The sequence below is a fragment of the Pavona decussata genome, unplaced genomic scaffold (assembly GCF_977016875.1).
Source record: "Pavona decussata unplaced genomic scaffold, jaPavDecu1.1 SCAFFOLD_48, whole genome shotgun sequence".
NCBI lineage: Eukaryota > Metazoa > Cnidaria > Anthozoa > Scleractinia > Agariciidae > Pavona > Pavona decussata.
The window spans coordinates 4,107,892-4,130,822 of record NW_028145470.1 but is presented as its reverse complement, the minus strand read 5'-3'; the positions used below and the strand labels follow the sequence as shown (position 1 = coordinate 4,130,822).

General features: G+C 38.8%; 1 protein-coding gene and 1 long non-coding RNA gene across 3 annotated transcripts in view; one reads left to right on the top strand and one right to left on the bottom strand.

Moving 5' to 3' along the window:
- Positions 1 to 22,931, top strand: part of LOC146481867 (uncharacterized) — an 86,059-nt gene that overhangs the window by 1,310 nt on the left and 61,818 nt on the right. The window lies entirely within an intron of this gene.
- LOC146481869 (uncharacterized) overlaps positions 269 to 22,931 on the bottom strand; it is a 52,285-nt gene continuing 29,622 nt past the window's right edge. For both annotated transcript variants that reach the window (XM_085107914.1, XM_085107913.1), the window contains exons 2-7: positions 10,524 to 10,873; positions 9,872 to 10,021; positions 9,055 to 9,171; positions 8,682 to 8,810; positions 6,993 to 7,244; positions 269 to 5,920 (exon numbers count right to left, since the gene is read on the bottom strand). In XM_085107914.1, coding sequence (XP_084964040.1) covers positions 5,610 to 5,920; positions 6,993 to 7,244; positions 8,682 to 8,810; positions 9,055 to 9,171; positions 9,872 to 10,021; positions 10,524 to 10,845 — 1,281 coding nt within the window. In that variant the 5' untranslated portion in view covers positions 10,846 to 10,873 and the 3' untranslated portion in view covers positions 269 to 5,609. The remainder of the gene's footprint in view (positions 5,921 to 6,992; positions 7,245 to 8,681; positions 8,811 to 9,054; positions 9,172 to 9,871; positions 10,022 to 10,523; positions 10,874 to 22,931) is intronic.

The following is a 22,931-nucleotide window of genomic DNA, read 5'->3' as shown; positions in this document are numbered from 1 at the left end:
TGACCAAACGGTAGTACTCATTAGTTCATCGAAAATGATACTTACTAGCCAAGAGACGTCGGTGTATCCCCCAAATTTGTAACTGCTCACTCCGAAGCTAATCGAAGAAGCGGAACTTTTTTGCCAGCTTATGGACTTCACCTCTGGCTCAACCCATACGCTTCCAAAAATTGAAAAGAACTTGACCAATACGGACCTCACGCTAATTCAATAACAAACATACATGTATCATTCGCGGCCGCGTGTCACACAAATAATGATAAGAAGATTGAGTGTTTCACTCAGTTTTATTACAGCAGTTAACTGTCATATAGTTGACATCAAAGCAAATACAATATATAAATGATGAATAACTGTTTCTCTTTACTGGTTAACTGATTGCTTTACAGATGTGTTCTATTGTAATAAATATCTCTGTTAAGACCACTGAGCAGTTTTCAATTGAGTGCCCTAAAGCCAAAACCAAAGTAATAACTCTGGCCAATCATAACAGACTAAACAGCGTAATGAGCCAATCAGAACTAGAAGCAAAAACTTGTAACCGGCGCCAAGCGCGGGAAAACGCGCGCGAAAAAGTGGCGCGAGTTATGTCGACCAATCACAGCGTAGTAAAGCAAACGCGAAATTACTTTCGACACTCGACTGAAAACCACAGTATGGTGGTGTGTCTAGAAGAGTTATTCTCATTACTTGTATGTTTAACAATGTATTTATATTGTAAAGAGAAATTACATGTTAGTCATTCTTGAAAAAAAAAGTTATACCCAGGTATGATGCCGAGTCTATTATTATGCTTATGTATGCTTTGTATACGAAAGCTACTAAGCTATACCATATCCGGTTGAGGAACCCAGAAATGAGTATGGTCAACTTATATCTGCATAGAATACATTTGTGGCTGCTATCTATATGTACTATCTATACAAGGAATAGTAGTGGTAAAACACTTCCTATTGAGCCGTTAGACTTGAGGATTTCCTGCACAAGCTTACAAACTACATTACCTAAATAGAAGTTTAGCAAGCTTCGTATATACAATAATGCTTACAGACAAATCATTTAACTAAAATATCCCAGAATAAACGAGCTAAATGACTACAGGTGGGAACTCGAACCCGAGCAAATTTATAGTTCTTCCTTTATGTCGACCAATCACAGCGTAGTAAACGCGAAATTACTTTCGACACTCGATAGAAAACCACACTATGGTGGTGTGTGTCTAAAAGAGTTATTCTCGTTACTTGTATGTTTAACAATGTATTTATATTGTAAAGAGAAATTACATGTTAGTTATTCTTGAAAAAAAAGTTATACCCATCTCACAGAGGGTATGATGCCAAGTCTATTATTATGCTTATGTATGCTTTGTATACGAAAGTTACTAAGCTATACCATATCCGGTTGAGGAACCCAGAAATGGGCACGGTATGGTCAACTCATATCTGCATAGAATACAGTTGTAGCTGCTAGCTATCCATATGTGCTATCTATACAAGGAATAGTAGTGGTAAAACCCTTCCTATTGAGCCGTTAGACTTGAGGATTTCCTGCACAAGCTTACAAACTACATAACATAAATCGAAGTTTAGCAAGCTTCGTAATATACAATAATGCTTACGAACAAATCATTTAACTAAAATATCCCGGAATAAACGAGCTAAATGACTACAGGTGGGAACTCGAACTCGAACCCGAGCAAATTTATAGATGTTCCTTCAAGCCCTAACAGTGATCAGCATCAAATTTCTCATTGTGAAATTAATGTTAATTGTATCTCTGAGGTCATGAGAATTGAGGATTAGACGAAAATCGACCAGATTTATATAAATCGTCGGGGTAAACACGAACTTTTTAGAGATAATCAAGCAACAATAATTGCGTCCGACGTAGAAAGAATGTATTCCTAATTACGTTCGGAGTCGAGATTGTTTGGGACAATCAACGAATGAATGGATCGTGGGACGAGTATCTGGCATTTTTCAGGGGCCGATGACATCATGACCAACTTAGCAAGGGAGAAAGAACCTGGAAACGAGGTCATAGAACGCACTCCCTAATCTTTGATTATTACTCGTTATAAAAAGGTTTAAAATACAAAACAATTGATGGCATCTTCTGTCCAAATTGAAGTTCAATTTTCTCTGAAAAGTGCGTGGTTATTCCCAAGTCTCGTTTTGGATTTCAGGAGCCCTTGCTAAAATCTGCTTTATCATGTAAACATGAACCACGCAAAATATCTTTGTACTAACACTCAAGGTCCTTAAGGCAGGGGTAATCCTGAAAGCCGTTTTCACGCCGCTTAAAATTGGTTAATGGAAATATCTCGTTCGCATTTCAAGCAATACAAAAACCCTCTGCTCATAACACAAATCAATGTTTTGGGGTGTTTTGTAAATTTTTTTTGGTGATTTTTAGGTATATTTAGGAGGAGATGGTTTTTTCTCAAAAGAGTAGTAAATTTTGGAGAAATGCGAAATAGTTAACACCCAAACAGTCCCCTACCAACCTGGTGTGTTCTTGCGTTAGGGGCAACTGTCTGTTGGTGTTCCAATAATAATTTTCTTTCTTTTATCCCTTCTTTAAACCACTTAAGAACGGTGCCTACTATTGTTACTGCGCATACGTTCTGCGCATCGCGAGATAGTCGGGTTTCCTATGGGTGGTGCCTACTAATACAGGAATATTTTTGCGCGGTTTAAAACTATACGGAGAAAGCAGAACTTACCAAATGCTTTTGGTATCTCAAAAGAAAATTGGGGGTAACCATGCATTTTTCAGAGATAATTAAGCTTCAATTTAGGAAAAAATCCCATACATTGCTTTATATTTTGGCGTTTTTTAGAAATATTACCGCTCAACTATCTCTGAAAAATGCGTGGTTACCCCAAATTTTCTTCTTGGATTCCAATAGGCCTTGCTGAGATCTGCTTTTCCCGCATAGTCAAAAACCGCACAAAAATACTTCGGTATTAGTAGGCACCGTCCTTAAAATTCCATTCAAATTCATGTTTACCCCCACCTTAAGAAACCCGACTTATTGGACCATCCCCAGACGCGCAGAACGTATGCACAGTAGCAAAAAGAGGCACCGTCCTTAATCATTTGTCATTGTCATACGCGGAGCTACTAGAGCAGAGGTTAAGTTTTACGAACTTGAAACCCCTACTTTAACAATAGCTCTTTGATCGACTATTAATGTGTGGTCTTTTCAAGAATCTCTCTCTTCGATTTCTTACTGATGGAAAGTCTATATTGTTAACTGACTCCTCCGCCAGCGAATCTCTGATTTGCAGAAAAGCTTAATTGTTTACTGTGTTTTTACCGCATCAAACTTTCGTGTATAATAAATGCGTCTTCCCGATTACGCTTACACTGTACTAAAACTACTTTCTTCTAGTGCTGGCTAATCTAAAGTAGGAAGCTAGTACTATACAAAGTCATGCTATTCTATACATAATACCATACTATATAATACTATACAAAATAGTAGCCAAAAAGCTGAACTAAACTACAACGTCTCCCTCTCCACCTCCCACTCCCTCCCCCCCTTCACCACCACCCACCAAAAACCGCGCTACACAGGCAGCGTTCACGACATTTTTGCATGTTAGGCTCAAAGAAAGTAAGACCAGAAAATGTCCAAACTTGCACGGCTTACAATCTTCAGAATCCTCTGTGTTTTACATTAAACTATAGTGCAATATCGAATACAGCTAGTAAATAGAAAGAAATGTGGTGTTCTGCATGTACTGGTGACATAATCACGTTTTCAAGTCCACCCCATCCCCCTCGATAGTATCATGCAACGTAAAAACACGGGGAAGGGGTGTTAACAACATTTTTGGTAGCTGAGATTTCTAAATTTAAGAGCAAAACGTTATTTTTTTTCTGCTTTGGAGGTTGCAATTAAGATGTTACTGATCAGTCAAAACTGTTACGCAAGGCTTCCGCCCTCCTAAAAGAAAACGGTAAAGAAGGGGTACTTACCGCGCCTCTCCAGTTGTCGAAACTAGCCACCCGACAGTTCAGTTTGTAAACGAGGCGCGCCGTTTTGAAGGCTGGCTCTACAAAATTTTCCAAATTATCGTTCTGAAAACAGCCTGCGTCATTTTGAAGGAATTCGGAGGTCGTCAGTCCTTCAGACTGAGTGTAAAGGTTTCCATACATTTGCGAACTGAGCGTCAGGACGGCTAGTTACGCATCAGTCAATTTTGCAGTGCCCATAACCCCTCCATGAATTAGTGGGGCATCTTTCACTGATTGTCCGCTCGGGGATCGGGTATAAGGCTTACTCAAGGCATTTGACATCCTCGTGATATTCACCTCACTGCACCGCGTTACTCATTGTAACGATAAGTACGACACATTGTGATGAACTAGTTGGTTAAGGATGACAAAACCGAGATGGAATCATCCATCCTTTAAACGGTTACTGGAGCAATAATGAGTAGTAAGACTTATCCTAGAGGTAGTTTGGCCCAAATTAGCTTTGATCAGAATCAACGTCAGCCACAAAACTAAGAATTCAACCTATTTTTTTTTTACTGTACCGTGGGGCATTTGAAAAGCTCATTTGTGCCGGCCGTGCATGGGTACCTTGGGTGAAAACCGATTTTCTTGAGTGGTAATTTCCAGTTCCGACCGAAGTCTCTTATTTGCCACTAGCGGCGTCGGTTTACGGCCGACAACGATGGGCCTCCGGTCGATTACGAGTCCTCTTGGCGCTCGAGAAAATGCCTCTGGTACCCAGGGTATACATTTGGCATTCACCGATTTTTCGTTGTTGTTGTTGTTGTCAAAAATCCTTTCGCCCGGGTGGGGGTGGGGAGATAAGCACTGCTAGAGGTTACTGATGAATTAATTCTCAAAGAAGGGAAGGCGCTCTCATGACTTCGTGATTAAGTTGCTTCAAATTGAAACAATGTTAATGTGAACGCTGCCTGAACTACCAAAATTAGCGAGTTAACGCAACAGGATGGCTGATGTGGTGGGAAGACAAATTGTGCTTGTGTGACCAACGTGACGGCCAAGTATTCATGACTCTAGATCGCAACATTCCTACTGCTCGTGGTTTTCAGGTTTTCACAGATGAGAAAACATCAGTTTCAGTTGAAGATCGCCTAAAAAGATGTCATGTTGGTCACACAACGATATTCAACCGTCCCCTTAAGGACGGTGCCTACTAATACCGAAGTATTTTTTTGCGGTTTATGACCATGCGGGAAAAGCAGATCTCAGCAAGGCCTATTGGAATCCAAAATGAAAATTGGGGGTAACCACGCATTTTTCAGAGATACTTAAGCAATAATATCTCTAAAAGACGCCAAAATATAAAGCAATGTATGGGATTTTTTCCTAAATTGAAGCTTAATTATCTCTGAAAAATGCGTGGTTACCCCCAATTTTCTTTTGAGATACCAAAAGCATTTGGTAAGTTCTGCTTTTTCCGTATAGTTTTAAACCGCGCAAAAATATTCCTGTATTAGTAGGCACCACCCATAAGAAACCCGACTATCTCGCGATGCGCAGAACGTATGCGCAGTAACAATAGTAGGCACCGTCCTTAATTCCCTCAGCCGTCCTGTTGCGTAAGCGGGTTTCGGATCACTTCACGTTACTTCATAAAACACTTCGATATCACTGGGATTAAAATATTGGCCTCCAGTAAAAAACGAACAAGAACCTTGTGAATACCCTGGGGGGAGGTCATAGGAGGGGCCACAATATATCTGGCTACTCTGACTGTTGCTAGTTATGTAAATATGGTGTCCGCGACCGAAAATCGGGCCGTAACTGGTATGACTGTATGTGGCGTAGCTATATTCTCCTGACTTGATCTGTAGCTTAACAGGATAGTAATTGTTGTAGTAGTTGTACAGCGAGTAGATAAAGGCTTTATTGGAATAGATCCATCCTGAATCTGGAACAAAGATAAACACGTTTTACACTGACATGTTGCATGGATGGATAACTGTATCATTGCATAATTATGTAATTACTTTGGGGTTGAGAAAAAACACGACACTTATTTATAAATAAGAACAATTTTCAGTTGGACAATTACCAACCCCAGTATTTAGACTGTGGAATAGACTAAAAGAAATCGTGTTTTGTTCCACAACTGAAGTATTTCCGTTTGATTTAGTGCACGCTAGCTACGCGATTAACTTCCTGAAAACAACAGGACGAGATTTATAAAGGGATGAAAAGCAAAGTGAGTGCCGTGGTCCCAGAGGTTTTTTTCCGTTTTTTTTCTCGCCGTGGCTCGTTGTCGCCGCTTTGAAGCTCAATTTTGTTTGGGGAGGAAAGAGAAAGAAAATCTCTGAGACCTCTCTTTCCCCCTACACCAAAAAGACAGAAAATAATTTGGATCTCTTTGTATATGTTCTTCTTGTTCTGAAACGCATTTTGATGGTACTTGTTAGTTACGCAGTTTTGTGGGATGGCACGTGACGCCCTCAAATGATATAAAAACATTTTTAAGAAAACAGCACGTATAAAAAGAGATGGATGTATGCCAATGTAAAGAGAATTGAGTTTGTGTTTTAAAGGCGAGCGGGATAATACGAGAAGAGACTGAGGAGAGCAGGCTGGGTTCCCTCGCCTTCTCTCCTCAGTCTTTTTGCTTTTGTTATTAGCTCCAAACAGTCTAACCGTCTCGCTCCAGTTCCTTAAAGCCACAACAGTTCAGGCTCGGTTTGAGATACAATTTTCCCAAGGCTTATTTTATGCCAGAATTGTTTACATGTGGCTTAATGTTTTCCTTTTTTTTTTTTTTCTGAGGAAGATGTAATGAAGGCATTACATTTGTGCATGGCCTAAAAAGAGCTATAATACGATGATTTGTGTATGAGCACAAACCCCTACTAGTTACAGCAAAAACAAGTTTGTTCACTCTTTAACTGCTCATCAACCTAAGGTAGTTGACTCTCCCTGGATACAACAGGTTAATAAACTATAGAGCACCACATGTGCTAGACAATCATACTTACCACTAGTCCAAGACGCATGTGTATATCCGCCAAATATGTAACTGCCGACTCTGATGATAGTAACAGTAGGTCCCCTTCCATCACAGTAGCTATGGAAATACGAGGACGCCCAACCATGCGAAGAAGCCCGCCAGCATAACACAAACCTACTACTGGATGAACTCTGAAGCACTGGGTTTAAATAAAAGAGCAACTGATACTTGTATTTCCAGTCGGAGTAGTAGCCAAGGATGGAGGATGAGCTAAGGCCACCTGGATAAAAAAAAAATTAAGCAACAATTACAGTGACAATTTTATTCCAAGCACTGAAAGAAAAAGTGTTTATATCAATCTGTTGTTCAGAGCTGGGTCCGGTTGCATAAAGCATCTTATTAAAGATAAGTGAGAGTTTTCTGCAGTCATTGGTTGTCTTCCAAAGACTTCCCCCTACTCAGTAAACCACATTCAGTCAAGTGATCCAATGTAGCACTCGAGAAATCCTTCGGAGCAGAGAACTCGGTTGCACAAAACTTCCAGTAATTTAAGATGTTTTATGAAACCGCGTCTTGGTCCCTAGAATCTTTATCCGTTTCAGTTTTAGACTTTTAGCCAAAATGGTTAAAATCCGTACCCATCTTCAGTCGTACATACTTATTTTTACAATAACTGTCCAAATTCCGGCGCGCTGATTGGCTCATAGCTATTGTCTATAAGAGTACAGACAATAAAACTGATGACAGATGTAACACGCGCGCTTTCTTAATTCTGCTCGTCCTTTTCCACGTTATTAGAGAGCTTTAGCATCGCGTATACGTGCAACGCGAACGTCAAAAATGGCCACGTGACCACGATTTTCCCGCCGTTTTTCGCGTTTGCCGGTTGCCGTTTCTGCGTGAAAACAGGCTTTCGCGTTTGCCGTCTACGTGAGAACTACGTAAGTGTTTCTTCCTTTTTTTCTTATACATATAAGTAGTTAATTGTTGAAAACCAGTACCCCAATAATTTTCCCGGCAAGTCATACTAGGGCAAATTAAGTTTCATGTTTAAAAATCCTTGTTAACTCACTCCTTACCGCACTTTTCTTCATGAACTCACCACAGTGAGTCGCAAAACAGCTTCATCGCAACTCGCAAAATTCCAGCTTAAGTCAAAAGGTTCACGCTGTGGTTTCACTGCAAAACTGTCGTCGATTTGTTAAATAGCTTATGTAGGGAAGTACCCCACTCCCCCCGCTTTACCAAGGCTTTGGCATTGTGCGCCTCTGATTCTTTCTCCGGTAGGCAACCAGGTTTTGTCAAAAGTCTTATTGACTTGCAATGAGGCGTTAATGTTCAGAAAAGGCCTACCACCGACAGTTTCGGTGGTCGTTAAGAAGGAAATATCAAAGGCAATGACAAAGCACAAAGTGTTTCACCCTTTCACGAGGTGTGTAGCGCCGAGTCCAGCAAACCGGCGCAACTCGGGAATAATTGTTTTATAAATAAAAACAAGAACAAGAAATATTCCTAGATCTTGCTTATGTGATTTCTGCAGTGAAGACCAAAAGACAATTTAATGGTCACTATTTCTGACGAATGGTACAATGGCGTCTCATACCCACGGCTGCTAGGCCAATCAAAACTGCGCCATCCAATGGTTCCCTGTGGTTTTTAAGAATAAATTACACGAGCTTATTTTGAGAAAGGAAGACTAATTAGACACAACACTTACGGTTGTGTAGGCAACTTCTCCCGTCCCCAATGTAGTTTGACTTACAGGCGCAGCTGTAGGATCCCGGGGTGTTTGTGCAGTCGGCGTCAGCATGGCAACCATGCGAGCCGGAAGTACATTCATTCACATCTGAAACACAGAGCAGTGAGTGTGAACTAAAACACACATTGGTAGAGCGCAAAAACAAAAGCGCAGTAAAACAAAACAAAAGCAAACGCGAAATTACTTCGAAACTCAATTTGAAAGCTGCTCTGACATCATCTTAATTCACCAAATTTAATCCAACCTAACACAAATCAAAGTAGACAATGTTCAGTCCGGATGTAAACAACCTAACAGTTACCACAAGGAAAAGAAATCAAATATTCCTTACCGCTGCAAGTTTTTCCAGCAAAACCGGGTTTGCACGTACAAACATAGGCACCGATGTTGTTAACACAGTTGGCTTTGGCGTGACAAACTGCAGGAGAAGCGCTACATTCATCAATGTCTGAGGAAACACAATAGTAACAGAAACTGGTTAGTCTTTAGGTTTCTACACAATAAACAAAGAAACAAATTTGCCAGGCTTTTTTGAAGCTTTGTGCTAAAAGAAAACACAGGACGATTTTGGGGAACTTGTTACATGTTTTTTCTTTTCTCTTATAGTCTGTTTACAGGATTTCGTTCTTTTAACCTCATAGAAGAATGAAAGCAACTTTCTCTTGTTGATTAATAAGACACAGTCCATTATTAGTAGTAATAAATGAGCTACGATCGCAGTTTAGTTCGGAAATCAGTAACTGCGATTGTCTCATTTATTAATTCTTTTATCCACAGTTCAAATATATGAATTTCATACATTCCACTTTCATCTCTTCATTTCTTCAGGTATAATACTCGAATAGTACGTTTTCTCAAAATGGCCAGTTGGCTCCCAGTTGGCTTGATAGCTTAGTTGATAGAGAAATGTATCGGTATTGCAGAGGTCATGGGTTCGAATCCCTTTCAAGCCTAAAGTATTTTCAGCCTTTGTTATTTTGCAGCTGCTTAAGTTGCGTATACAACTGCGATATGGTCATTCACTCATAAATTCTTTCATTCGCAGTTCAAATATATGACTGTCATTCACGCACGCTTTGCACTCACTGTACCCACCCAACAGCCCAGTTATCTTATAAAAACATATCTGTGACCAGTCTTTTACACACCTTCGGTTGTCATGTTACAGTGAGCGAGGACATTCGTTCCTGGTATGATGGAGTAGAACCAGTATTTGCCACTGACAGCTTGCCCTCCTTCATTCGCTTTTATTTCTTTGCAAGACTTGGCCGGCAGCTTAGAGATGGAGCCGAGAGGAACTGTGAAGATGAAGCCATTTAACAAAGTTAGCTCATGCTGAGTAGCAATATACTTAGCTGTGGTGCTGTTTGTTTTGTTATGAAAGTGTCCTTACTTGTGAGTCTGTGGATGAAATCCTAAAGTGTGACCATTCAAATGAAAGCTACTGAGCAGTACTTTCCTGTGGTGCTGTTTATTATGCTATACAAGCTAAGATGGTTCTAACTTTTGAGTCAATGGATGAAATCCCAGAGTGTGACCATTGAAATGAAAGCTACTGAGCAGTACTTTCTTGTGGTGCTGTTTATTATGCTGTACAAGCTAAGGTGGTTCTAACTTTTGAGTCAATGGATGAAATCCTAAAGTGTGACCATTCGAATGACAGCTACTGATCAGTACTTTCCTGTGGTGCTGTTTGTTATGCTGTATAAGGTGGCTCGAATATTTAAGTCTGCGGATGAAATCGCGGTTATTATTGAAACAAAAAAGAAAAAAACATCTAAACATAACTGTAACTCATACCTCTTCTGACATCGAGCTTGACATAATATCGATCAGAGTCCTTAACAAAATTCTCTGGACTCGCTTCCTTCGTGCGGTTGTTCCATTCACACACACTCTCTGAAACCACGAAGTTAAAACTTTGACAGACGTCTTCTTCTCTGCATACGAACAGACATTCAGCATGACCAGATGGTGCATAGCGCTTGTTATAAGTGTGTCCCTGTAACTTCTTGCCGGATATTGGCAGCTGACGGGGTCCATTGCACTGCTCAGCAGTTGAGGCTTTGTGAACCAGGCCAGTCAGAAAGATCGCGAGGATAATTGGTGTAAACGCGGCCATTGTATATGACTCGTCGGCAAAAGAAAACCTACAATCGAAACATCAACAAAGGTGATATTAATTTGTGTCACAAATTTTCTCAAATTTCCTATCGTTTTATTCAGTAGGGATTATGAAAACCGTCCGCTTGTTATCACCGTTTCGTCGATTGATCGATAAATAAAAGGCCTGGAAAAAAGATACACCATTGCGCACAATGAGCTTACAGCCATTATCCAGTGCGCAGATAGAATGGCCACTCTTTACTGCGTCCTGCTATTTTCCTTAATTATTTTTGCAACGCGCGTACAGCATTATTAAGAGTGGACACCTTAGTGACCCTTACATTCTAGTAGGAGAACAAGTTTTTCCAATTAGAGTGGGCGTGTGAACCAAGTGTTATTTTGGCGGAAAAACGAGAAAGCGTTGTCATTTTTACTTATGGGGAAGCCTATCCAGTTATACTGAATAAGCGTACGTCTTTAACTAACAATGCTGTCGTACTAAGATATCATACCCGAGAGCGAATTGCCATCACCTGGCCGCTTTTCGCCTTTTGCTAGAACCTAACTACAAAGTCCAAGTCCCAACGTTAAAGCGCCTCGAGCACAAACTGTCTACAGCTTCTTGTTGAACGAATACTGAATTTGCTATAAGTTTTCTGTGATAATAACAAAGCTGAAAACCTGCCTATAGAGTTAATTTCTGCGGAATAAAAAAATACAAACTTATTTTCTGTCGAAAGTTTTTTCCACCTGCCGTTCAATCGAATTATTGATGAGCCCCAATGTTCTCCAAGCTTGTCCCATGCATGTCGTAAAAACGCATTCAAATTTGTTAAGACCCCTACGTGGAGTACGTCTTTTTTTTTTTTTTTCCTGTTTCGTTTCTCGTATTTCTCCCGCTATGTTTAAAATTTTGGAATTCGGGTTAATTTTGAACGAAAATCGTGTCAACAAACTCACTTGCTGATAAAAATTACTGAAGTAAAAGTAAGCTTTTCCTTCACGTGTTTAACCATTTTAGACGAAAATTAAATTTGTGCTTATGAGATCCTGTACTAAAATAAATTGTATATAAAACATATGCGAAATGGTCTTGGAGCTTGTTCAATTGTCATTCAAATGTATCCACGGTTTTTAATTTGTTGAGTAAGTAGTTTTGTATTATTAAGAGGGTGCAGAAGGGATGAAATGGGAAATAGGATTTGATAGTTTTTCTTCACTGGGGAGCACAACTAGACGCGATAAACTTCCAGTTCGACTTTATTCTGAGTACAGCTCCTGCGGTCCGTAATTCAAATTAAAAAAGTCCATCTCTTCTATTTTATAAAGCTCCTCGGTTGTTAAACTCTTTAAAAACAAAACATTGTTTGCATTCAGCTTGCGTACGGAAATCCTAAAACTTCCTCATTGATATAACTTAACATGCTATGAATTTTTTAATTGCGGTTTTTGGCTTGTGGTTGTTTTTGACTCAAAGGTAAATATAATGTTCTCGCAAGCATCAACCTTTTTTCTTTTTCTTTTTCAATTTTTTATTTGTGGTTTGTAGTTTTGCACATAACAGAATCGTTGCACATCCATGCTGACTCAACAGAAATTATAATGTTTTCGAAAGCATCGACCTTTTTCTTTCTCTTTTTTAATCTGCGGCTTGTGGTTTGGCTCATTACAGAATCGTTGCATTTTATACACATCCAAGCTGACTCAGAGGAAAATATAACGTTTTCGCAAGCATCGACCTTTTTCCTTTCGAGTCAAGGTTTTTCCACTGACTAGTTTTTGTTGACGTCAAACCCAAACAAAAACTAGCCGGCAGTTGGAATTCGTTCACTCACAGCATTCAAAAGAATCGATTTTTTTTCTGCTAGATTCATACATGCAGGCTATACTAGAAATTAGTTTAGAAAAATATGTCGCTTTACATTCCGAAATTATAAAGCCGTGGCTGTTGTTCTTGTTGGAAATTGCGAAAGGTAGATTTGGTTCCGGGAAACGAAAACGTACCGAAACATTTCCATGCTGCAACACACTCGGGCGCTATGCAATCTTTGCTTGTACAATAGGCCTTTACACACATATCACCGCCTAAATATCTTTCCGGAAATTCTCAAAAAAATGTCTAAATATCCCAAAAAATGTCTAAATATCTCGAAAACTCCTCTAAATATCTCTAAATATATCGTGTTTTTGTTTTTAAAAATAACCCGAGTTTGAATCCTTATGATCCTTATGCCAAAATTTTCCCCAGCGGGAGCTGAAAAGTATGTCAGACATTGTCTACACTGGTATTATGGAAATAAAGTAACTTTCAAAACAACATGGATGTTTATATTGGTCTCCACATCGCGCAAGCGAGATGGAAAACACATTAATCTGTAAGGCATGGAAGGTTATAAGGAGCAATTTTTCTCCAACTTGCAACGCATCTCGCAAAGTTGCGAAAAGTAGAGGATCTTGTCTACTTTTTCTGCAACCTGAAATGCAATTTTTCGTTACGAATACTTCAAGAGGGCAAGTTACACGCGCAGTTTCGCCCTCAACTTGTTTTGCGATGGCGTTATATTATAAGTTGCAAGAAAAACAGCCAGACGCGTAACAATACCTTTAAAGTTACCTTGTATGTTCAGGGAGAAAATTTTTAGATTTTCAATTTCATCCATAGAAATAAACTCTCCAGTAAGATCTTATGCACTCGTTTGAACTCAACCAAAAAAAATTTGGAAAGGAGCCGAGAAATTGCCGTGAAGGCGGAACGGGGCGGTACTTGTTTGTGTAGCGAGAACTTTTTCAAGCTCTACTTTCTCAAACTTTAATTTTCGCTTGGATGGGACACTTTCAAGTGTTACAACTCAAAAACGGTTTGGCCGATTTCAGTCAAATTTATCCAGATGCTGATAAACTGATAATCAATAAAACCATGTCGGAGAATTCAATAATTCTAAAAATTATTTCCTTGCATGAAAGCATCAGTTTCCGTGCGTTCACTCCGCATGTTTTTCTCGCAGCTTTAAAAATTATCGGTAAGTTTTGACCACAGTGGAATTAAGGAAAACCCCGACACTTCTTTTAGCCTTTGGGATCCTGACCTCGAGAAAGAAAAAAAAAATTTCGAAAATATAAAAATCGCATTGAGTTGGAACTCTAGCACGACGATCTGGACCTTCACGTTTCGACTTTGTGGAAAACTCGGGAATTCATTTTCTTAAAAAAACAATGACATATTTGAATAGCAATTTCTATAAGCTTTAATTCGATGTAGAGTTTTTGGGATCTGTGATATAAAAGTGAGGCACTACATCCGTTAAACTGGAGACACCCCTGAACGGAATGTAACTTTAAGGAGAACTGCCGGCAGCGCAGTGGTGTGAACAATCACCCCTCACTTGCGCTGCGGCTCGGGTTCGAATCCCGTATTTGTTATGTGTGGGTAGATGATGTTGTTGCTTTCTTCCTTGCTGGGAATGTTGTTCTCTAGATTCTGATGTTTTTCTCCCCCCACAAAAACCATTACGGACATTACTGTCAAAATCCCAATGAAAAGCACCTATAACACATTTTTTTCCTCGGCCTCTGAACTTCGTAAAGATTGGTTACACCACAAATCGAACCTAGATTTTGCAAAGAGATTTGGTACAACATTTTCGTCAAGATGACTTAAAGTTAGAACAAAGGATGTTTTGCCTCACCTGTTTAAAAATGGACTTGATGCATATGCACGTTCAAAGTCAAAGACAAACTGTTATGTTAACTAAAACGGTGGGACACTTTTAAAGAGTCGTGCGGGTGGCTGGCATTGATATGAAGGTGTTAATTACCCAGTTGACAGGTAGAATACAGCTTCCAATATCAGAATGCAAATAGCTAGGATGACAGCCTACGCAGCACGATTATAGGAGAGAGGAAGTCATTTATAATGAGAAGAGCAATGATCTTTTCTTTTTCTCTAACAACGATTATAGATAAAAATGATGTTGTTCATGGTTACGAGTTCAGCTTACTTTCTCAGTATAAAGTATAGGTGATAACGAGTTAACCACGCCAAAGACGTCGTTTAATTTAATAATAATAATAATAATAATAATAATAATAATAATAATTATAATAATAATAATAATAATAATAATAATAATAATAAATGATGGGATAGCGCCGCAAATATCCCCATATGTAAACTATCAGTAAGCTGGTCGAGCCTGTTATCAGACACTACATGTCATCGCATTGAAGCGTCCAACCAGTTTGCGCTCCTAATCGTAACCTATCTTAGGTGCACGCAACATTGCGCATAGACAGGAAGGCCCGTAACACTGTCGTGGAGAATGGAGGCAACAACAACAACAACAGCAAGTTTTATTGTTATAAATGAAAGGCCTGCAGGAAACAAGAAACACCATTGCGCGCAATGAACTGTCATCCAGTGCGCAGATAGAATAGCCATTCTTTCCTGCGGCTGTCGTTATCCTTCATCGTCTTTGCAACGCACGTACAACATCAGTGACACAGATTAGTGACCTTTAGATTCTAGTTCATGTAGGAGTTTTTCCAATAAGAGTGGGCTTGCGCGTGGACCAAGTGTCAGTTTTGGGCGGGAAAACGAGATAGCCGTCGACAGTTTCAGGTGTTTTAACGGAGACGGCAAGGGAGCTTGGGATGGGTTATCGTGCTCCACGCGCGCTGAATCACTCAGCTCGATTTCCCCTTTGGGTAGCCGCCACGGGATTCTTGAAGTGGTGCCAATTCACGGCTCGTGCATTTCGCAGTCACGCGTAATACCACTTGGTTTTGTGGCAGTATAGGACGGCACTCGTTTGACTCAGGGCTTAATTCGCTCGCGCGACTCGCGGATTTTCTGCGATTAAGACACTCGCACGAAACCCAAACGAACCGAAACGAAAAATAATGCCTTATGTGTTGTACCGTGTATACCCGGGCGTGTATATCACGGGGATATATTGTAGCCTAAATCCATCAATCCTAGTGTTGAAAATCCGGCACCTCCCATGATTGTGTAAATTTTTACATGTTTAAATTTCTACGTTTTTCATTCATGTTGTTTGGTAGCTTTGTTATTTCATTACGATATAAAAAGCTCAACTTTTTGTGTTTATTTCTTTTTAACTAATAAGACGTGATTCAACCCTTTGTTTGCTTGTTTTGAGCTACAACTAGTTAATAATTAAACATTGCTAAATTAAACCCTGACTGAGTGTTTTCGGCTCTAAGAATTAATATCAGTGGCACGTAATCAACTTGTTACTAACCCACCAGCAAATTCATTCAATTTGGAAATCTGTTCGTAATTTTTTCTAACTTATTATATTCAGTGGAAATATGTGAAATAAACGAAATAAAATAAAAATGAAATGAAGGAAAGTGGATAAAACTAACCAGTTGTGAAAAACAAATTGTCATTTTTTTCGGTGTTTTGGAAGTTGGCCAAGTTCAAATGCAGCCCAATAATTAAATTTTTGACAAGTTTTATTAAAATTGTCTAGTTTATGACGGCAATGAAACCTGCTGTCGGTATAAGCGCTAAGTGGTTGTTGGTGAAATACATTTTAGAACAAGAGTGATTAGGAACTCTTGAAAATAAGCGATGGTTGAAACTCTTCAAGTGCATCATAGTCCTTTCCACCATTTTAGTCATTTGAGCCATAGGTACTTCCCCTTGTCCTCTTCTTGTTTAACCTATCAAATGAATTTTCTTGGAGTACGCCCAGTTTCGAGCGTATTCCGGAGTAATGGCCAATACTTGTTGAATAAATACTGAATTTGCTGTCAAGTTTTCTTTTATAATAACAAAGCTGAAAATCTGCCTGTAGAGTTAATTCCCGATGAATAAAAGAAATACGAACTTATTTTTGTCAAACGTTTTTTCTCCATCAGTATTCAATCGAATTATTGATGAGCGCCAATGTTCTCCAAGCTTTTCCTTGTCCCATTCATATGTTAAAACGCATTTAAACTTTTAAGAGCCCTACATGGAGACTCTTTGTCTGTTTCCCATTTGTTGTGTTTCTCCCGCTATGTTTAAAATTCCAGTTTAGGATTAATTTTGAGCGAGCAATTTTCCAGTACAAGCTACTGAACCGAGGAAAGTTGTTCTGACTTCACAACTCTCAAACATTAATGGGAATCGAAACATTTTTCGAGAAAGTTAATGTTTCACTTACGGCCAGGAGCTAAGAATGCGAGTCAAGGTTTTTCCGCTGTTGATCTCAAACTCAAACAAAAACTAGCCTGCAGTAGGAATCCATTCACTCGCAGCATGCAAAGGAATCCGGTTTCTTTTTCGGCTAGATTGCGGGAATGACTCTAGAGTAGTAACTTACAACTTTTAATTAAACAGCGTCCTATCAAAGATAAACAGCTTTCTGTTCAAAGCGATAAATTTAACATAGCCACTAGTAAAGAAAACTCTAGTTTTGAATTAGCCTTCTTTTAGTTGCATTCCTCTCCGAGTCAGTTTTCAATGGATGAACGTTATTTGCTTGTGTTGTTAGGTGGAAGTATTAGGTAACTTAACTGGAAGTTTTTAGCTAACTGAAGCTAGGTGGAAAAGATAACTATTTTAGCAGTATGTCTAAGGGGAGAGTCGTGTTAGAGAGTCTTGATATTTCTTGTTCTGCGAGTTGTTGACCAATGACTTTGAGCTGTACGGTACTAGTGCAGAATTTAGACGAGAAACGAGTTTCTGCTTTATATAAAACGGGAAGTTCGTCTTAAATAAATTGTAATATTTCCTTTTTATATTAGTATTAAAAGCACACGTATCACATCTCCACTTCCCGTAACTTTGTTTAATTTCCTTTAAGTGGACTTGTGGTTTTTGAAAATTAATTATTGACCACCCTAAATTATATCGCCTCTCCAGAAGAAAAAAGTATTTCTTGGGTTGAGTATCTAAAATTAAGTTGGCTGAGGCCTTTGCTGTGAAAAAATTCCCTTGTTTAGATAGAATTTTTCAAACCCTTGACTCTTAATTACACTGGATACAACTATTACAGTATGTGGTTGAAAATACAATGAAAACGTGCCCCACTTCAGTATGGTTGACAGCTAAACTCTGCAAATTTTCACTGGTGCACCAAAAACATCGTGAAAAAATTAATTGCCGAAGAAACTAAAAAATGCGACTGGTAAATGCAGCAGAACTGGCGTAATGTTCAAGTTTTTACTGATTCGAGTTCTTTAGAAAAGCAGTTCATGATAAATTCAAGGAAGAGTTATAAGAATATCGAGGATCAAAACCCTAATACCATTCCGGATCACAAGCGAATTTAAAAGGTTAATGAATATCAATACTTATCTTTTTGAAGTTACTGGGGTGTCGGATTTTATTGAAAAAGGCGTAAAAACCTGCGGATTTCTTAGCGCAGCGACTTCTATTAGCGCGGACTTGTTCTAATTCAAACAAATTTTATTGCAAGACCGTCTTGCAGCTTAATTGAACTGCCCTGTGTTGTCTTGACGCCTGAAAATTCAAGATGTCTTGAGCAGGAAAAGTAGATGTTTATCTCAATTTCCCGACGCAAGTTGTATAATACTTTGAAGCATTGGTATAGTGGCTATATGTACTAATAGTACAGGTTGTTGAACAAATATGTCGCTTTGCATCGCAAAGACTGCAAAGACATGGCTGTTGTTCTTGTTGAAACTGAGAAAAGGAAGGTTTGGTTCCGGGGAACGAAGACGTCCCGAAACATTTTCATGCTGTAACACTGAGTTTAAAACATAGTGTTCCAACAATTGGTAATCTTTGCGTGCACAACTTGCCTACCATGGTTAGACAAATTGCGCACTAAGCAGCTTCACTTGAATAAACAAGTGGCTCATTCGAAGAAAATACACTCTTATAAGACAGGCGGCAATTAATTTGGTGCCAAAACCACCCTATATTTCTGGCAAAGCGATGCTGCACGCTTGGTACACTGAACTTGGTACACAACCATTTTTTCACCTGGCCACTAGGTCCGGGATCCCGGCCTGTATATTGCACGAGCGAGAGAAAAAACACATGAAGCTCCAAGGCATGGAAGGTTATAAGGGGCAATTTCTCTCCATCTTACAACGCATCTCGCAAAGTTGGAAAAAGTAGAGGAACTTGTCTACTTTTTCTGCAACCTGTGACGCAATTTTTAGTTACGAAGACATCAAAAGGGGAAGTCATACGCGCGGTTTTCGTTCTCAACTTGTTTCGCAATGGCGTTGCTATAATTTTCAGGAAAAACAGGTAGACGTATAACAGTACTTTTAAGGAGAACTGTGGGCAGTGTATTGGTTTGAACAATCGCCCCTCACATGCACTGCAGCTCGGGTTCAAATCCCGTATTTGTTATGTGTGGGTAGATGATGTTGTTGCTTTTTTCCCTGCTGCAAAGGTTGTTTTCTAGATTTTGATGTTTTTCTCCCTCCACAAAAACCATTACGGACATTACTGTCAAAATCCTAATGAAAAGCACCTATAACACATTTTTTTCTAGGCCTTTGAACGTAGTAAAGTTTAGTTACACCACAAATCGAACCTAGATTTTGCAAAGAGATTTGGTACAACATTTTCGTCAAGATGACTTAAAGTTAGAACAAAGGATGTTTTTCCTCACCTGTTTAAAAATGGACTTGATGCACGTTCAAAGTCAAAGACAAACTGTTATGTTAACTAAAACGGCGGGACACTTTTAAAGAGTCGTGCGGGTGGCTGGCATTGATATGAAGGTGTTAATTACCCAGTTGACAGGTGAAATACAGCTTCCAATATCAAAATGCAAATAGCTAGGATGACAGCTTACGCAGCACAATTATAGGAGAGAGGAAGTCATTTATAATGAGAAGAGCAATGATCTTTTCTTTTTCTCTAACAACGATTATAGATAAAAATGATGTTGTTCATGGTTACGAGTTCAGCTTACTTTCTCAGTATAAATTAAGTATAGGTGATAACGAGTACACCACGCCAAAGATGATGATGATGATGATGATGATGATAATAATAATAATAATAATAATAAATAATAATAATAATAATAACAATAATAATAATAATAATAATAATAATAATAATAATAATAATAATAAATAATAATAATAAATGATGGGATAGCGCCACAAATATCCCCATATGTAAACTATCATTCAGCTGGTCGAGCCTGTTATCAGACACTACATGTAATCGCATTGAAGCGTCCAACCAGTTTGCGCTCCTAATCCCAATCTATCTTAGGTGGAGGCAACATTGCGCATAGACAGGAAGGCACGTAATACTGTCGTGGAGAATGGAGGCAACAACAGCAATAACAACAGCAAATTTTATTGTTATAAATGAAAGGCCTGGAAACAAGAAACACCATTACGCGCAATGAACTAACAGCCATTATCCAGTGCGCGGATAGAATAGCCATTCTTTCCTGCGAGTGTCATTATCCTTCATTGTTTTTGCAACTCGCGTACAGCATTAGTGACACACATTAGTGACCTTTAGATTCTAAGACAAGAACGAGTTTTTCCAATAAGAGTGGGCTTGCGCGTGGACCAAGTGTCATTTCTTTAGCGGGAAAAAAGGATAACCGTCGAGATTTCAGGTGTTGTACAATGGGGGCGGCAAAGGAACTTGGGATGGGTTATCGCGCTCCACGCGCGCTGAATCACTTCTTGAAGTGGTGCCAATTCACGGCTCGTGCATTTCGCAGTCACGCGTAATACCACTTGGTTTTGTGGCCGTATAGGACGACACTCGTTTGACTAAGGGCTTAATTCGCTCGCGTGACTCGCGGATTTTTTGCGCTTAAGACACTTGCACGGAACCCAAACGAACCGAAACAAAAAATAATGCTTTATGCGTTGTACCGTGTGTACCCGGGCGTGTATATCACGGGGATATATTGTAGCCTTTATTACACCCATTTTGAAATCACTGATGATCCTTGCAATCTGATTGGCTTCCCTTCTTTAGCGCACCAAAATGGAAATGAAGTAACAAAAATAGAATATTAATATTGACAATGATACTCTGTGATTTCAAAATGGGTGTTATAAAGTAGTAATTGAACTTTGTGTCGTGCAATTTTGGTCTGAAATCATACATGTGGTTTCAAATCAAACTTGCGCTGCACGCTCGTTCGATTTTGAAATCACGCGTATGATTTCAGACCAAATTGCACTCCACTCAGTCCAATTACCATTATAAATCCGTCAATCCTAGTGTTGAAAATCCGGCACCTCACATGATTGTGTAAATTTTTACATATTTAAATTTCTACGTTTTTCATTTATGTTGTTTGGTAGCTTTGTTATTTCTTTACGATATAAAAAGCTCAACTTTTTTTGTTTATTTTTTTTTTAACTAATAAGACGTGATTCAACCCTTTGTTTGCTTGTTTTGAGCTACAACTAGTTAATATTCAACATCGCTAAATTAAACCCTGACTGAGTGTTTTTGGCTCTGAGAATTAATATCCGTGGCACATAATTAACTTGTTACTAAACGAACAGCAAATTCATTCAATTTGGAAATCTGTTCTTAATTTTTTCTAACTTATTATATTCAGTGGAAATATGTGAAATAAACGAAATAAAATAAAAATGAAATGAAGGAAAGTGGACAAAACTAACCAGTTGTGAAAAACAAATTGTCATTTTCTTCGTTGTTTTGGAAGTTGGCCAAGTTCAAACGAAGCCCAATAATTAAATTTTTGACAAGTTTTAATAACATTGTCTAGTTTATGACGCCAATGAAACCTGCTTTCGGTATAAGCCCTAAGTGGTTGTTGGTAAAATACATTTTAGAACAAGAGTAATTAGGAACTCTTGAATATAAGCGATGGTTGAAACTCTTCAAGTACATCATAGTCCTTTCCACCATTTTAGTCATTTGAGCCAAAGGTACTTCCCATTATCCTCTTCCTGTTTCACCTCTCAAATGAACTTTCTTGGAGTGCGCCCAGTTTCGAATGCATTCCGGAGTAGTGGCCAATACTTGTTGAATGAATACTGAAGTTGCTGTCAAGCTGAAAATCTGCCTATCGAGTTAATTTCTGATGGATAAAAAATACAAACTTTTTTTTGTAAAAACGTTTTCCCATCAGTGTTCAATCGAATTATTGATGAGCGCCAATGTTCTCCAAGCTTTTCCTTGTCCCATTCATATGTTAAAACGCATTGAAACTTTTAAGAGCCCTACATGGAGACTCTTTGTCTGTTTCCCTTTTCTTGTGTTCCTCCCGCTATGTCTAAAATTTGAGTTTAGGATTAATCAAGTTGAGCGAGCAATTTTCAAGTACAAGCTACAAGCAGTAGGAATCCATTCACTCGCAGCATGCAAAGGAATCTGGTTTCTTTTCGGTTAGATTGTTGGAGGGTCGAAAATATCTCTAGAGTAGTAACTTACTGCTTCTAATTAAACAGCGTCCTATCCAAGATAAACAGCTTTCTGTTCAAAGCGATACATTTAACATAGCTACTAGTAAAGAAAACTCTAGTTTTGAATTAGCCTTCTTTTAGTTGCATTCCTCTCCGAGTCAGTTTTCAATAGATGAACGTTATTTGCTTGTGTTGTTAGGTGGAACTATTAAGGTAACTTAACTGGAAGTTTTTAGCTAACTGAAGCTAGGTGGAAAAGATAACTATATTAGCAGTATGTCTAAGGAAAGAGTCGTGTTAGAGAGTCTTGGTACTTCTTGTTCAGACGAGAAACGAGTTTGTGTTTTATACATAACGGGAAGTTCGTCTTATATTTGTAAAGCACACGTTTCACTTCTCCACTTCCACTTCCCGTAACTTTGTTTAACTTCCTTTAAGTAGACTTGTGGTTATTGAAAATTAATTATTAACCACCCTAAATTATATCGCCTCTTCAATTTGAGGATGTTAAAAAGTCCAAGGTCTTATTAGTTGTAACTGGAAGAAAAAAGTATTTCTTTGATTGAGTATCTGAGGCCTTTGCTGTGAAAAATTCCCTTGTTTAAATAGAATTTTTCAAACCCCTGACTCTTAATTACACTGAATACAACTATAGCGGTATGTGGTTGAAAATACAATGAAAATTTCAGTTCTTTAGAAAAGCAGTTCATAATAAATTCAAGGAAGAGTTATAAGAATATCGAGGAT